Here is a 15,790-nt window from a genome sequence, read left to right as displayed (position 1 = left end):
AGGCTGAGGGAGCCAGCATTTGTCCACAGACAGCTTTCTGGGTCATGTGGCCAGCATGACTAAACCACTTCTGTAGCAATGGAACACCGTGACGGAAGTCAGAGCTCATGGAAACGCCATTTACCTTCCCACCACAGACGTTCCTATTTATCTACTTGCACTAGTGTACTTTCAAACTGCTAAGTTGGCAGAAGCTGGGACAGAGCACCGTTGCATGGATTCAAACAGCCGACCTTCCGATCAGCAAGCCCAAGAGGCTCAATGGTTTAGACCACAATGCCACACACGTCAGCAGATGGAAAGGGCTAAACTCCTCTTCTCACCTGTTCAGATATGAAAAATGATCAGCCCCACCCACCCATCAGCTCTCTGCATTATTTTTTTAAAGTGTGCACGTTAAATGCAAAGGGTATAATCCAAAGGCACTAGAGGCCACCCACATGTTCCTGAAGCTAAGAAGGTCTGTATCTGGACAGTGTCTGGATGGGTGAACACCTGGGAACTACCTGTACACTACCTTAAGTTCCATAATGGATACAAGGCAGGATATAAAGCAATAAAATAATTAACTGAAGATGCATCTAAGACCACATCTTATTTGGTCCTGACCATGTTCTTCAAGACACATTTGTGTTCATTCCAGGGGGCAACTCTGGTATACCAAGTACGTTGATGAATATGCTACAGCAGGAGTAGAGCACTGGTGGCTCTCCAGGTGCTGCCAGACTACAACTCCCATGGATTTCTGAAAAATAAGTCATGTCAGACTAACCTGATCTCGTTTTTTAACAGAATTACAAACCTGGTAGATGAAGGGAACACAGTGGATGTAGCCTACCTTGATTTCAGCAAGGCATTTGACAAGGTGCCCCATGATATTCTTGTAAAGAAGCTGGTAAAATGCGGACTTGACTATGCTACCACTCAGTGGATTTGTAACTGGCTGACTGACCGAACCCAAAGGGTGCTCATCAATGGTTCCTCTTCATCCTGGAGAAGAGTGACTAGTGGGGTGCCACAGGGTTCTGTCTTGGGCCCGGTCTTATTCAACATCTTTATCAACGACTTGGATGATGGACTCAAGGGCATCCTGATCAAATTTGCAGATGACACCAAACTGGGAGGGGTGGCTAACACCCCAGAGGGCAGGATCACACTTCAAAACAACCTTGACAGATTAGAGAACTGGGCCAAAACAAACAAGATGAATTTTAACAGGGAGAAATGTAAAGTATTGCACTTGGGGGGAAAAAGAGAGAGGCACAAATACAAGATGGGTGACACCTGGCTTGAGAGCAGTACATGTGAAAAGGATCTAGGAGTCTTGGTTGACCACAAACTTGACATGTGCCAACAGTGTGACGCGGCAGCTAAAAAAGCCAATGCAATTCTGGGCTGCATCAATAGGAGTATAGCATCTAGATCAAGGGAAGTAATAGTGCCACTGTATTCTGCTCTGGTCAGACCTCACCTGGAGTACTGTGTCCAGTTCTGGGCACCACAGTTCAAGAAGGACACTGACAAACTGGAACGTGTCCAGAGGAGGGCAACCAAAATGGTCAAAGGCCTGGAAACGATGCCTTATGAGGAACGGCTAAGGGAGCTGGGCATGTTTAGCCTGGAGAAGAGGAGGTTAAGGGGTGATATGATAGCCATGTTCAAATATATAAAAGGATGTCACATAGAGGAGGGAGAAAGGTTGTTTTCTGCTGCTCCAGAGAAGCGGACACGGAGCAATGGATCCAAACTACAAGAAAGAAGATTCCACCTAAACATTAGGAAGTACTTCCTGACAGTAAGAGCTGTTCGACAGTGGAATTTGCTGCCAAGGAGTGTGGTGGAGTCTCCTTCTTTGGAGGTCTTTAAGCAGAGACTTGACAACCATATGTCAGGAGTGCTCTGATGGTGTTTCCTGCTTGGCAGGGGGTTGGACTCGATGGCCCTTGTGGTCTCTTCCAACTCTATGATTCTATGATTCCCATCATCCCTGAACCCTGGCCATGCTGTCTGGGGCTGATGGGAGCTGGAATCCAAAATCATCCTCCTTCTACAAGCTTGGCTGAAAGAGAAGGCAGACTTGTGAGCTCCAAGCCCCCAGTCTCCTCCCCACCCCCCAACACATGGATGTTGTGGCTGTTCCTGCCCTACTCTCTCTGCCCCGCCCCAGCCCAGATGTCCTTAGGCAGGGCTGGTGAGTAAGAGGTAAGGGGGTTCAGGTCTGCTCAGGAAGCAAGAGTAGGAGCCAAGACACATCGGGTCACCTGTCATAGTCTTGGCAAATTTCCCCCACGGCTACCAACGCCTTCAGGTATTCATTGGGCTGGTAGGGGTTGATGTAGTGGAGGGAGCAGCTGTTTCGGGGGTCTCCGTTGGAAGCTGTGAAGTCAATGGCCACCTGGGAAGGCAGAAGAGCAGAGAGGAAATATAACACAGAAGGATCCTCCACTTGGTTTCATGTTTTCATTTGTGATGGTCTGACAGGGTGATTGGGGATGGTGGGAGTCTTGAAATGTTACATATCCTCTAGTTTTGGTTTAAACATGCCAAAGTCCACGGTCCTCACATCATATCTCATTGCAGACAGGCAACACACTAAGATGCTTACAAGAGCATCTCCCTCCTTCTTTCTCTCAGTTTCACTCAAACTACAGTCTGTTCTTCTTTTACAACACAGACACCTAGATTAAAACATCCCTTTGCTGCGGGTGGGGAGTTCTGTCTTTTGCGCACACACCCAGAAAATGTTCTAACAATTAGTTGCCATGGAAACAAAATGCCTGCAACAACTGACACGCTTGTGACAAGACTTTTGTCTAGCCAGGAACTGCCTCAGGGCAACCCGCACAGATCGCCCTTCTCACAGATGCCTGATAGGAAAGTCACAACAATTTGTATTTGCCTTAACAAAGCAGCCGCCTCATTCTCCCACTTGCTCTCCGATTTCACACCTCTCTCAGCCGAGAAAAGAACAGGCGCTCCAAGTGTGTTTATTGGGTTGAAATAAACCGTTCATGCAGTGATGCAGACGTGCCGTTTGCAGGTTTATGAGAATAGACGCGTCAAAACCAGAAGCGAGTTAGCAGGCGGCAGATAGATCCCAAAGTGGTAGGCTTGAAGGTGGTAGCCTTGACGATGGCCGCCTCCCACTCGACAAGGCAGAACCAGGAATCTCTGCTAAGATCCTCACTCCATCTCCAGCTGCAGTGCTTAGCAGTTTTACATGGAGAGTTTGGAGCAGCCCTGAAATATCTGGCAAAGCCTCCCCAACGCAGCATGCACACCCGGCCAGCCGATGTTTCTGACTATCAGCTCCGCAGGTGACTCCCATTTACGGAGCTTTCATCTTGACTTGTTCGAGCAAAGCTGACACGGAGCTTAGAATAGACTCAGTCCTTACTGAGCATTCCTTCAGATTTCTTTGCTGGGAACTTCTAATTTATTTATCTATCACGTTTATATCCCATCTTTTTCTCCAAGGAGCTCAGGGTGGTGGATATGGTTCTTCCCTTTCCTCATTTAATCCCCACAACAACCCCGCAAGGTAGGTTAGGCTGAAAGGTCACCCAATGAACTTCATGGCTGAGTGAGGATTTGAACCTCGGTCTCTCCCAGGCATGGGCGTGGCCAGCGGGCGGCGGCGGGGACGACGGGGACGGGACAGCTGCCTCCCATCAAGTAAATAAATAAAAATACTTAACTACCAATTGCATTGCAGATAGCTCAGTCCGACTCCTGCCCCCCCCCCCACATAAATCTTGGGTACGCCCATGCTCCCAGGTCCATCACTAACCACTATACCAATGAGCTCCCTTCCAATGAGGCATAAATCATTCATCTTGCATTCATCCTGATTTGCCCGCATAGCAGTTAGGCATCTCCCATTGATCATTCATTCATTCCACACTTTTCAATGCATTTTCCTGTGACTTTCCTAATTGAGAAAAGAGGGTTTCTTTTTCTAAAGTGGATTTGTTGTGTTATGGTGCTTTAACCCACTGCCCAAACTTAAGCTTCCTCGTGGGCACTTATATTTCTCCCACACAGCAGTGAAGCACCCTATAACTCCCAGCAGCCCCAGACAACACAGCTGTGCTGGCTGGACCTGATGGTAGTTCTTGTCCGAAACATCTTGAGGGCACCAGGTTGGAGAAGGTTGCTATTTAGCCAAGCAATTTGCTGACTATGGATGCGAAAGGAGTGCAGAGAAATGAGCCTCTTCTCTTCCTTGGAAGATGAAGCAAGCTTGTTTTCTACTGCTCCAGAGGGTAGCACCTGAACCAATGGATTCAAATTACAAGAAAGGAGACTCCAACTAAACTTTAGGAGGAATTTACTGATGGCAACAGCTATTAGGCAGTGGAACTGCCTCAGAAGTGGTGGACTCTCCATCATGGGAGGTTTTGAAGCAGAAGTCGGATGGCCATCTGCCAGGGATTCTTTAGTTGTGATTCCTGCATTGCGGGGGGTTGGACTAGATGGCCTTTGGGATCCCTTCCAACGCTACAATTCTATGATTCCTTCTCCTTCCCTTGCTAAGTAGCTGAATGGATCCATCCCAACCTGATATCTCCTGAAAACAGGCATTTGCCACTAGACTTGAACTCAAAGGGAGGACTGCCATCTTGGTGCACTTTCCCATTTTGCCCACCAGGGGCAGCACCAAGCACAGCACAGCTTTGTGCCACCTGCTGCTACCATTCCGTTCTTGCTCTGCTGTTCGCCTCTACGCCGCGGAACCAACAAGCAACAGGCCTTGGCACCTCCAGACATGGCGAGCCTCTAATTCCTGGGATCGTTCCCAGCTCGTATCCCAGCGAGCGGAGAGGCTGAGAGCCAGCAATCTGTTCCTTGAATGTTCTAGGATCTGACTCACTCCAAGAAGGAGAGTTGCTCTTTCAAAACGCAATCTGGGCGCTGGTTGTTTTCAAGGGAGAAAAATCTGTGTGAAGCTGCAGCGAAGGCCTGGCAGCAGGGACTGTGAAAGCCCAAGGAGGAAAAGGAGCTGCTCCCCACACATGCCCACCTGGCAGCTCACCAAGGCCTGGGGGAGGATCACTGAAGAAGCCTCCATTTGCAAAACTGCCTGGCCAAGCCTGTGGTTGATTTGCACGTGACAAGCTGGCCTGCCAAGGCAAGGGCTGTTTGTGCGCACACGTGTGCAGATAGCATACCCTAAGCCTGTATCCTACAACAGTGTTAGCGACAGCAACCAGGGAAGTGACATCCCCATATGGAGGAGAGTTGACAAGCCTAGCATCTTTGCTGAGATCGACACTGCCTTTGAGCATATGCAGTGTTTGGAGGGTTTTCTGTATTTCTGTTCTACTGCAATGTGTGGAACATGCTTTTGAACCTCGAACAACCATGGCGATCCAGGACAGTGACAGGATCCCACGGATTTGCTGCATGTGAAAAGGCAGGATGTTGCTGCTTCACATATGGAAATATCAAGGGCTCGCTGATACCCATTTAGACTGGTAGGGTGGAAGGCACGGAGGCCAACAGTAGGTGGAAACAGAGCCAACAACAGGCAGATTCAGAGCCAACGACAGGCAGAGCAAACACGTTCTGCTTTTGTTTCCATCTTTCTCCTCCAGGCTGAGCATTGATGCTGGTGCCCATTGGGACTGGTAGGGTAGAAGAGAGGGAGCCCAACAGTAGGTGGTGCCAGAGCAAATGGCTGGCAGAGCCAACTAGCTCTAGTTTTGTCCCCACCCTCCTTCTCCCTGCTGAATTCTACAAGGACAACACTTGTAATTGAGGAGGAGGAGGCTGATTAGACTGGTTGGAAGTAAGAAGGCAGGCAGGTGGGGAGGGCTGAGCATAGACTGATGTTGTTGGGGCGGTGCCCCATTTGCCCTAATGAACTGGCCTCCAGTGAAAGACACACACTCATCAGAAGGCTTGCCTTAAAAACCCAGACTATCCTATGATGTTCAGTTGAGGCTAGAATGGGTTCACTGTGCAGCGGGGGAAGGCAAGTGTTGCTACTCACCGTGAAGTGGATCTGGCAACCACCCATGATGTAATCCAAGAAGGAGTAGACCCTGTGAATCTTTCAGACAAAGAGCATGTTAGCTAATATCATGGGTGGGCACATCCACCTTCCTCCTGCAGTCTTCCAGGCATGAGGAGGCAGCCATTAAGGCTGCACATCCAGGTCGATGGTGTGTGGGGAGAGAATTCAATGAGGACCTGGCTTTGCTTACAGCTCAGCAACCCACCAGATTCCAGAGGGGAAAGATTTGGAGAAATTCCCAGTCAGAGATGGGCAAATATACTCCATCTTGCTTTCTCTCCATTTCTCATTTTTTTCCAATCTTAGATTCAGTTCTCTGCAATTCCACATCAGTTAGTTTTTTGGTTTTTTTAATGTTTTCATCAGCATTTCAGTGTTAATTCCTCCCAATATATACAACCCTGTATGCAGTTTTGCCAAATGTACACATTTTTCCAAAGCAATTTCCCCATATGTAATGCATATCTGTATGTTACTTTCACTATCATATGCATTTATATGCATGCTTTACTCTTTTACTTGTTTGGAGAAGTACTTTACAAAATTCTCAGAACTGCGAATTTTGAAGATGACCGTGAATTGGTTTGCTTACTGTTTAGGAAAGTGTAAATGGGGTCAGTTCCCCTTTTAATGCAAACTGAATCAAGTTTCAAGTTTCTTCCTCATCCCTACTCTCTGATACCAAACTGACACAGCCAGACTGCGGGAGTGAAAGGGTAGCCAGCAGCAAAAGGCTCAGCTTTTCTGCTGGGTTCCAAAGATGTCTTGATGCCCTTCTATCTCTACCCATGTAGATTTCCCCCTCCCCCAGGCACTGTGCAGCCTCTTCTCTCAGAGGAAAACTGTCCCATCCTGTGTACATTTCCCCCACCGCACAACTCACCTTCAAGTCTAAGAGAATGACCACACCCGAGTTCTTGTAGTTTCGCTTCTTCAGCTTGTACTTCGGATTCATACAATCCCACTGGATCTGATTTGGGGAGCAGAAGCAAAGGTGAGAAGGTGTGCCGTGCCCTTATGAGAGGTAGGCACTGCTGGGAAATGCAAGCGTTCCCTTCCCATACCAGGTGTCTCCCTTGCAAGCTGCATCAAGACAAGTGGGGGTCTGAGCAAGTAAGATCACAACACCTGGTGCTGGACACATGTTGTGCTCAGCTGGGACCAGGCAAGGTCTGAATGAAAGGGGAACCTGACTGTGTGTATGCCAAGCCTTGGGGCATCCTTCCCAGGGCATGCTCACGCTAAGCCGTCTAGAACAAAGAAAGGGAAAGTGGGTGGGAAGGGCTGGTGCCAAGGGATGGCATGGCATCTGCCAAGGGTCCCCACCCCAGCAGGGCCCCACTGAAAAGAGCCCTTCTGCAGGGAGGAGGTTGGCTCACTGGCAGAGGGGCCCCCTGTGGAGCATGTCTTCCCCAAGGGGCCCCCAAAATGAGAGGGGGGACCCTTGTCTATTACAAGCAGATGGTGGGCTGCCCCATGGGCCTCTCTCACACTCCTCTCCACACACCAACCTTGTTGCCCCCCATCGCTTTCTGCATCTCCTCAAAGGTGGTGTAAAATTCTCCGATGAAGTCGTGTTTGCCCCGGGAGTCATAGTCAAATACGACACACTGAATGCAGAGAGAGAAAAAGAAAGAGAAAAGGAGAGAGCTGCTTAGTGTGTGGAAAGGGTGAGCAAGCCCCCTTCTGGTACAAGGCCCAGTGGTGGAATGGTCCAGGGTTGGGAGCAAGGGTCGAAGATCCATTACTTTTTCTGCAGCAGGGTCCCAGCAGAGTTCCAGCACCCTAGAGCAATCCCCCATCAGCATGAAAGGGGAGCAATTTAGCCACTGAGAAGAAGCCTTCTCACCCTTTGTGCTGATTGGAGCCAATCGGAGTGAAAGGAGGTGAGTCAGCCACTAAGGACTGGCTCCTAGGGTCACTCTGGAGAAGGCACACAGGAAAAACACAGAGGAGGCGGGAGTGGTGATGGTTCTGGATGCTCCAAAGCTAAGCCTTTTGGAAGACTGAAACACAAGGTGCTTCCCTTTCAAGAGAATATGTGCATGTTCTGCTATGTACAATGCAACTTCATGGAAACCACAACTAGATATTAGAGCACTCTAGATCATTTGTATTTCTGCCCATTTATATGGACAGAAAATAGTAGATCTCTCATATGTTGTTAGCCGCCCTGAGCCCGGCTTCGGCTGGGGAGGGCGGGATATAAATAAAATTTATTATTATTATATATATTTATGTATGTATATGTATATGTATAATTTCTATTTTAGAATTTTAAATAAACATTTTATATACTTTAACATATTTAGTGATTTCCCTTCTTCTCTTTCCACAGTTCACTTTGCATATTTTACATCCCTGCATATTTTACAATAACTATTCCAATTGGTTTTCCGCTATTACATCCATCTAAAATTATTTACTCTGTTGAATTTATCTTAATGCTGCCAGTGTTTTCAACTGTACACTGATATTTTCCATATACTCAAGAAGCGTTTTCCAACCTTCTTTTAATGTATGTTCTTCTTGCTCTCTTATTCTATATGCTAGATCCGCAAGTTGCGCATATTCCGTGTACTTAAATAATAGATCTGGCTGGAAGGCAGCACATGGAAATCTGCACTGATCATTGCAATGCATTCCTAATGATTGTTATTGAATAATTTAAAAATTATTGCTTGTATAATCTTAGAAGGGGGCATGGCAGTAAGGGGGCATTGCTGTGACTATCATGAAGGGACCCTGCTCTTCTGAATTCACCTCTGCACTACTGGCATGGTCAGCCTCTGTGCTGAGTGTGCTGTCCAGTCACAGACTCCCCCCCTTTCCCATTTTGGACTTACCCTCAGCTTCCGCTTCTCTTCACAGCTGCACAGGGAGTTCAGTGAGACTTTAAATGGCTCCCACACGGGACTCAGGTTGTTCTTGACAAACTGCAAAGCACAAGAAGGAGAGGGCTGGTGATTCCTGACAGCAAAGTCTTACAGAATGGACTTCTCTTCTCAGGGGGCTGCCTCCATTCTTGACTCCCTTCACCTGGAGGCTCACCTCAGCTAGAGCCTGAGCATTTCCCCAAACTGCCTGAAGACCTCCTGGCTTGGATTGCATCAGAGGTCACATCCATACCATACATTTGTTTTTTGTTTTTTTAAATAATATTTATTGCTTTTAAACCTTACAAACCAAAAGAAAAAGAAAAAGAGAAAAAAGAAGAAAAAACAAAAGAGAGAAAAAACAATACAATACAATATATTAACAATACACCACACAATATTAACGCTTTAAACTAAACAAAACAGAACAAAAACAATTTAAAAACATACATCATACCATTTCAGTGCCTTATCTTTCATTCCATTCCCTTGTTTCCTCGACTTCCTCTCACCTCCCTTTTTGTATTCCACTTCTATTAATTGTTTCAGCAATTCTTTTCCATCTTTCACTATTTTCTATCATATAAATATCTTAACTTATTTTAACCTTATTTTCCATTAATACTATAATACTTATCTATACTTAACTCCTTATAACACTTCTACTAAAGCCATATAATTTCATTCCAACATTTTCCTAACACTCATTAATTTTACCATATTTCTATAAATAAACTTTAAACTTTTTCCAATCTTCTTCCACCGTCTCTTCTCCCTGGTCTCGGATTCTGCCAGTCATTTCCGTCAATTCCATATAGTCCATCAACCTGGTGATCTTCTGTCCGAGGCTCTTAACTCTTTTCCAGGTCCCTTCTGCAAGTCTTCTTCGTATACTTTGTCTTCTGCTGATCTTGTTCTTAATTTCTTTCCTTTGATCCTGAAGAGTAGGTCTCGGGGGAGCTCCAACCTAGCAATATTTTTATTCCTTCTCGATATGTCATCCACATCTCCGTGATTAAAACTAAAATCCAAAAGATATTTCAGGACGAGTTTCAAAATCCCTTCAAATCTGAAGGTCCCCACAACTCCAATTTCCTTCTGACCCAAGTCCAGATCCCAAAGGTCAGTAAATCCCTGCATGAGATGATCTATCCAACTTTCCTTTTCCAGTCCAAATCTGACTTTCTCTGAATTCAATCATAGAGGGCAACAACTTGTAGTCATCAAATTGCCTCTGTAAGGCTGGGGCTATCTCCCTCTCCACTTGTATTACCCTAGGTTCAACAACCACAACTCTCTCCCTCGCCCTCTCCACCATTTGGCATGTCAAAGTAGATTCCTGCATCGGTTCCTGAATAGTTTCTGTATAGATGTTCACTTTTTGTCCCAAATTAGTCGCTTTTTGTCCCAAAATATCTATTTTAATATTCATCACATCCATCTTCTTATGAAGCTGTTCCAATGACTGACTTATCTTGCATAGTGCAATCACTAAGGCTTCTTCTGTCGACATTCTCAAGCGATCCAAGGTCAATCTCACGGTTTTCTCTTGCAGCTGGAGATTCCACCAGCCCAGCTCTTGTAACAATTTCAAAAGCTCCCTCTAGAGGAAACAATTTCTGTTTGTATCAATCCTTTTAAGCACAGTTCAAGCAGTAAGATTAGTTTCAATTTTCAACTACTTTTACTCCTTTTTAAACGCAGAAGGAGACAATGGAAATAATGTATTTCTCTTATTTAACTAACTGTCACAGTCAATGAACTTTCCCAAAAACATCAGTCTTACTAGCAGACCATTTCCAGGTTCAGATTGGTGGTGATCCAGCTTTCTTCACTCTCTCCTGCAGGCTTACACGATCCAAAATTTTCCCCCTCTTCTCCTGCCTCCAAGGGGGGTTTAATGATTTTAGCCGATGAAAGTTTATTCCTTTACATAGGACTTTCCAAGACTTTAGCTTGCAAATTCTTTGCTTCAATCTATTTACAAAAGGGGAAGGCGGACTTCCTGTTTGAAATCTCCCCGTTTCAGTGCCAAATTAAGACGTTTAAAAATCCAATTTTCCGTTCTACTCACGGGTAGTTGTTTAGAGTCAAATTGTCCACAGGAAAAAGTCAGCGCTCTCCGGCAACAGCAATACGGCTTCACTCCGTGAAAGAAGCAGTCAATTCGAAGCACCGCACCGCTCACCCCACATCGCTCCGGATCCCCGAAACCGGGCCTCCCCACGAGTAGGGGAGGCGCAAAAGGTGCCAGCCGAATCCCACGTTCACAGGCTTCTCCCACCTGCAATTTTTAGTGGGTCTCCGCCTTCGCCGTGGCGGCCAGACCCTGAATTCCACGGAGCAAATTCCTCCCGATCAGAGGAATTCCACCATTGCCGGAGGCGCTAACCCGGAAGTCTTTCCATGCCATACATTTGAAATGCATGGCTTCCTCCCAAAAAACTCTAGGAACTGTAGTTCGTTAAGGCAGCTAGGAACTGTAGCTCTATGAAGGGTAAACTACTGTAGTCTCTACATTTACGTTTCAGGTTTATTTCCCTGTTGCTGCTTTCCCCCCTTTAGAATGCACAGTTCTGGTTTTCTCTCTCCTTATGGTAATATTATTGTGGTTTTCTTAAGGCTAGTAGGGCTTTTATAGCCTGCTTCTGTGGACATCCCCCCCCCCCCGTATTTCTCTCTAAGGCCCTTGTGGAATTCCAGTAAATAAGCACATGATTCAGGACATTCCAGTTGCCTCTCAGTTCCTCAGGAAGGTGTAAAAGAGGTTATCTCACTGCTTGCCCCCCACATTTCCCCAGGATTTTAGAAGGACCAGCTCAAAGATGAATAAAGGAGCAACACACCTGGATCTGAACCCTCATTCTCTATTCCACTCTGGGTTCTCAGTCAGCTGGCCAGGAGTGAACGTATTGGGGAATTACACCTTTTGGCCTCTGCTGTACACTCTTACCTCTGTGCGGTGAACCAGCTGCTCACTCCCATCATCATTGATCCGGTAGATCTCCAAAAAGGGATCTGATTTGCTGAAGAGATCCTGTGGGGAGAGAGGGTTTGAGTCCCATGATCTTGATGCCAGGTCGTTTATTATTGTTGTTGTTGTTGTTGTTGCTGCTGCTGTTATTTCATGGAGGAGAGGGCTGTCGAAGGCTACAAGACGTGATGACTATGCTCTGCCTCCACAGCCAGAGGCAGTAATGTTTCTGAATATCAGCTGCTGGAAATCACAGGCATCCATGCTTGCAGGTTTCCCACAGGCATCCAGTTGGCCTGATCCAGCAGGGTTTTTCTTATGTGCTTAATAATAATTAATTAGATGTATTGTGTTGTTGGCTCCCCTCCACCCACGGGTGCTTCAATAAAGAGCCCAGTGCCAGCCCTCCCAACAGAATGTGGCTAAAAATGGGAAGGCTCAACCACTATACTGCTTGCTGTGTGTGTGTGTGTGTGTGTGTGTGAGAGAGAGAGAGAGAGAGAGAGAGAGAGAGAGATGGGTCCTTTGTGGCCCCTGTTACCTTGTCATCCAGCTTCTTCGCTCGAAAGAACAGTTCCACAAAACCATTGTCCCCAGAAATCTCTTCAGACGTCACCTGTTGTGGGGCGGAGGTTCAAGAGGGAGGCCAGTCAGAAGCCATTTTATTTATTAACTTTTTATATCACCCTTCACCTGAAGATCTCGGGCAGTTCACCGCATAAAAATACAAAATAAAAACATAAAATACGTTATAAAAACAAGAACAAAACCAAAACAAACCCATAATCCCCACAGGGCCTCAGGTCATGGAGGCCAGAAGGCTGTCATAAAATGTATGCTTCAGTGACCGAGCTGCTCACCGTAATGGTGGACTTGCCCGCATACTTCCCGTACTTCAGGAACAGAGGCTTGGTCACCCGCTTCTGGGCCACAATCTGCAAAGGAAAGCAGAAAGAAAAGATTTGTTTGTTTGACCATGTTTTCTGTGTTGCTTGGTTGTAATAAAACTCAAGGTGCTTCACAACAAATGTTAAAATGAACACAAAAAATCTGTTAAAAGCAATCAATCAAAAACCTTTAAAAGATAATGGAAATGAGCAGTAAGTTAAAAAGAAATCAAAACACGTCAACATCTGTGTTGATAGGCTTGCCTCAAGAATAATGTTTTAAGCTGGTGTTGAAAGCAGTATAGAGAAGGTGCCTGCCAGATGTCAATAGACAGGGAGTGCAGGTGCTGCCACACTGAAATTCAACACCACTCCTACTCAGGAGTAGACCCATTGAAGTTAATGGACATGACTCACTTCGGTTCATTAATTTCAATGGGTGGATTTTGAGCAGGACTTAGTTAAATGGGGTTGGACTAGATGACACTCGGGAGGCCTTCCAACTCTGTGAATCTGCGAATTTCAATTTTTGCACAAGTGAGGAATGACTATTATACGGCATCTATAACAGATTGAAGTGAAAAAGTGGGCACTATGGGGGTCAGACAATCCCGCAAGTATATCCCACAAGACACCTTCCCAGTGACGCTTGCCTTGGCTCACTACCAAGCGCCACCTCTTTTATCTCTGCTCTCAGGGGCCCCAGTATACCATTCCTCATGCGTTATTACACTCTCCATGTGATGCACTGCTTCACTTGGAAGGAGTGTTGGAGTCTATTGGCATATTGGGGTGCAGGAAGGAGCTTGAGGCAGTCCCACATATAACACATTTCAGGAACCTAACCTAGAGGTTACCAGAGTATAGACATAGACATGGAGTGCATAGTTATGGACCTCGCTCCCACAGGAGGCTGTGCTGGTCACCAACCTGGATGGTTTTAAAAGAGGATTGGACAAATCCATGGAGGAGAGGGTTATCAGTGGCTACTAACCTGGTGGTAATGCCCTACCTCCCCTGTCAGAGGCAGTAATGCTTCTGAATAACAGCTGTTGGGAATCACAAATGGGGAGAGTGCTATTGTGCTCACTTTCTGCTTGTGGTCTTCCCACAAACATCTGGTTGGCCACTGTGAGAACAGGATACATCGGCCATAGGTCCGATGCAACAGGCTCTTCTTATGGTTTTTTTTAATGGGAAATGATCTCAGCACTGGCTCAGGGACCAAAACGGGTGAGTCACACAATGGTTCTGCCTGACAAAAAAGCACAATGAGGGGGAATCCTGCAGCATGCTGGGCATGGGGGAGACTCAGCAGGCAGACCCGTGGAAGCTGCTCAGAGCCTCAAGATACTTGCTCATCATTGCTTTTGCACATGAGCCACACAGCAAAGCCACAGGAGGCTGGCAATGGCTGGCAATTATCCCATGGAGAGAGAGTGTGGAGAGCTCCAGTCCGCATGCTGCTTCTTGCTTTTAAGGGGCAATCGCTGTGGACGAGCCACAGCAGGAAAGTGGATGGCAGGCCTTCGCAGAATTCGGAAACTCCATTTCGTTTGAGCTCAGCTTCAGCATATCTAAAAGGGAACTGAATCCAGTTCACATTTGTCCCTTTGCAAAATGAATTATTAGTTCAGTTCACATTCAATGCACAGCTCAATTCAAGTTCATCCAAGCAATCCTTAGCCATTTTTTTGTCTGCATTCATTTGGTTACAAACTGCTGTACTGACGTATAAAATATATCCTTGGGCTGGTCACTCCCTCTCAGCTTAACCTACCTCACAGGGTTGTTATGAGGATTAAGGGAGAACCACATAGACCATCTTGAGCTCCTCAGAGAAAAGGTGGGATATAGATGCAATGCAATGCAATACTGAACTAGGACTGGGCCTTTTTGTTGGCTCCCAGATTGGCCATGCAGCTCTTTCCCTTTCTTTCGCTTGGAGCAAAGGAGAGCTGTTCTGTTCTGCTACCACTGTTTGCGCCAACCTCATGTGGCGGCACTTGCCCCTCCTTACCTGGCCCACTGTGCATTCCATGCCGCCCAAGAAGTCATCATCGTGTGTCCCAATGCTGCTGTGACCATGAATGTCATACACTTCAAACCGCAGTTTCTGCACCTCCTCAAAGTAATAGTCAACCATGAAGACCTTGGCAAAGATGGGGTTCAGGTTGCTTCTGATGACCTCTGATCGGTCCACCTGTGGAACACATGGGAGGAAAAGCAGACATTCAAGATGAGTGCAATATCAAGTTCAGGGTTACTGGAAAGAAAACTTCGAAATGAGCCGCTCACAGGGCTGGCCATATTCTTAGGCAGAGCGAGGCAACTACCTCTTGCAGCATATCTTGAGGGGCAGGGATTGAACACAGATGGATGTACCGTGCAGTCTGTCTGCTGCACTCAGTGCAGGTAGAGGACCCTATTCTATCACCAGTGTCAAAATAAGATTCAGCTGCCAGGCCAATTAGATTTTTCTCATGGAGTGGGGAGGTGCCATTTTGCCTGAGACAGCAAAATGCCCTGGGTCAGCCAGCCCTGGACATCAGATCCAAGTCCAACCACCTTTGCCACTGGCCTACTTGTGGCCTCTGAGAACAAGAGCAGCAAACCTCACAGCATTGCTGTGAGAGTTAATGCAGAACAAAGATTGTAGGCTGTTTTGCAAATTCACAGTGCAATCCTAGGCATGTTGCTTACTCAGAAGTGAGTCCCACTGGTGTACTTTGCAGAGCTGACTGACAAGTTAAGTGTGCACAGAACTGTAGCCTAAACATAGTGTAGACATTATAAAGAAGGGGAGAGGAGACAGGGTCACTGCACCCAGAGTAATGCCAGTTTCTTGAGCAGGCAAAGCAGGCAGACTGGTGCCATTAACTGCCTATAGTGGGAGGTTGAAACACTGCATGCTGGAGTCACCATTTGGTGTCCCTGAGCCAGAACACAGAGTCTGTGGTGAAGACAGACCCAACTCTGATCACTTCCTCCTTCTCCTATGTCTTGTGGGTGAAATATCATTGAGTCCCGCTCA

At 46.5% G+C, this 15,790-nt stretch overlaps 1 protein-coding gene across 1 annotated transcript in view; it reads right to left on the bottom strand.

Moving 5' to 3' along the window:
- Positions 1-15,790, bottom strand: part of CPNE7 (copine 7) — a 45,054-nt gene that overhangs the window by 7,864 nt on the left and 21,400 nt on the right. Inside the window, exons 3-11 of the mRNA XM_079988825.1 lie at positions 14,777-14,959; positions 12,730-12,804; positions 12,411-12,485; positions 11,849-11,932; positions 8,866-8,955; positions 7,531-7,629; positions 6,903-6,989; positions 5,996-6,055; positions 2,262-2,395 (exon numbers count right to left, since the gene is read on the bottom strand). Coding sequence (XP_079844951.1) covers positions 2,262-2,395; positions 5,996-6,055; positions 6,903-6,989; positions 7,531-7,629; positions 8,866-8,955; positions 11,849-11,932; positions 12,411-12,485; positions 12,730-12,804; positions 14,777-14,959 — 887 coding nt within the window. The remainder of the gene's footprint in view (positions 1-2,261; positions 2,396-5,995; positions 6,056-6,902; positions 6,990-7,530; positions 7,630-8,865; positions 8,956-11,848; positions 11,933-12,410; positions 12,486-12,729; positions 12,805-14,776; positions 14,960-15,790) is intronic.

The sequence above is a fragment of the Podarcis cretensis genome (genome assembly GCF_951804945.1).
Source record: "Podarcis cretensis genome assembly, chromosome: 8".
In the NCBI taxonomy this organism is placed as follows: Eukaryota; Metazoa; Chordata; class Lepidosauria; order Squamata; family Lacertidae; genus Podarcis; species Podarcis cretensis.
The sequence above is the reverse complement of the archived record's forward strand: the minus strand, read 5'-3'. Positions and strand labels throughout refer to the sequence as shown.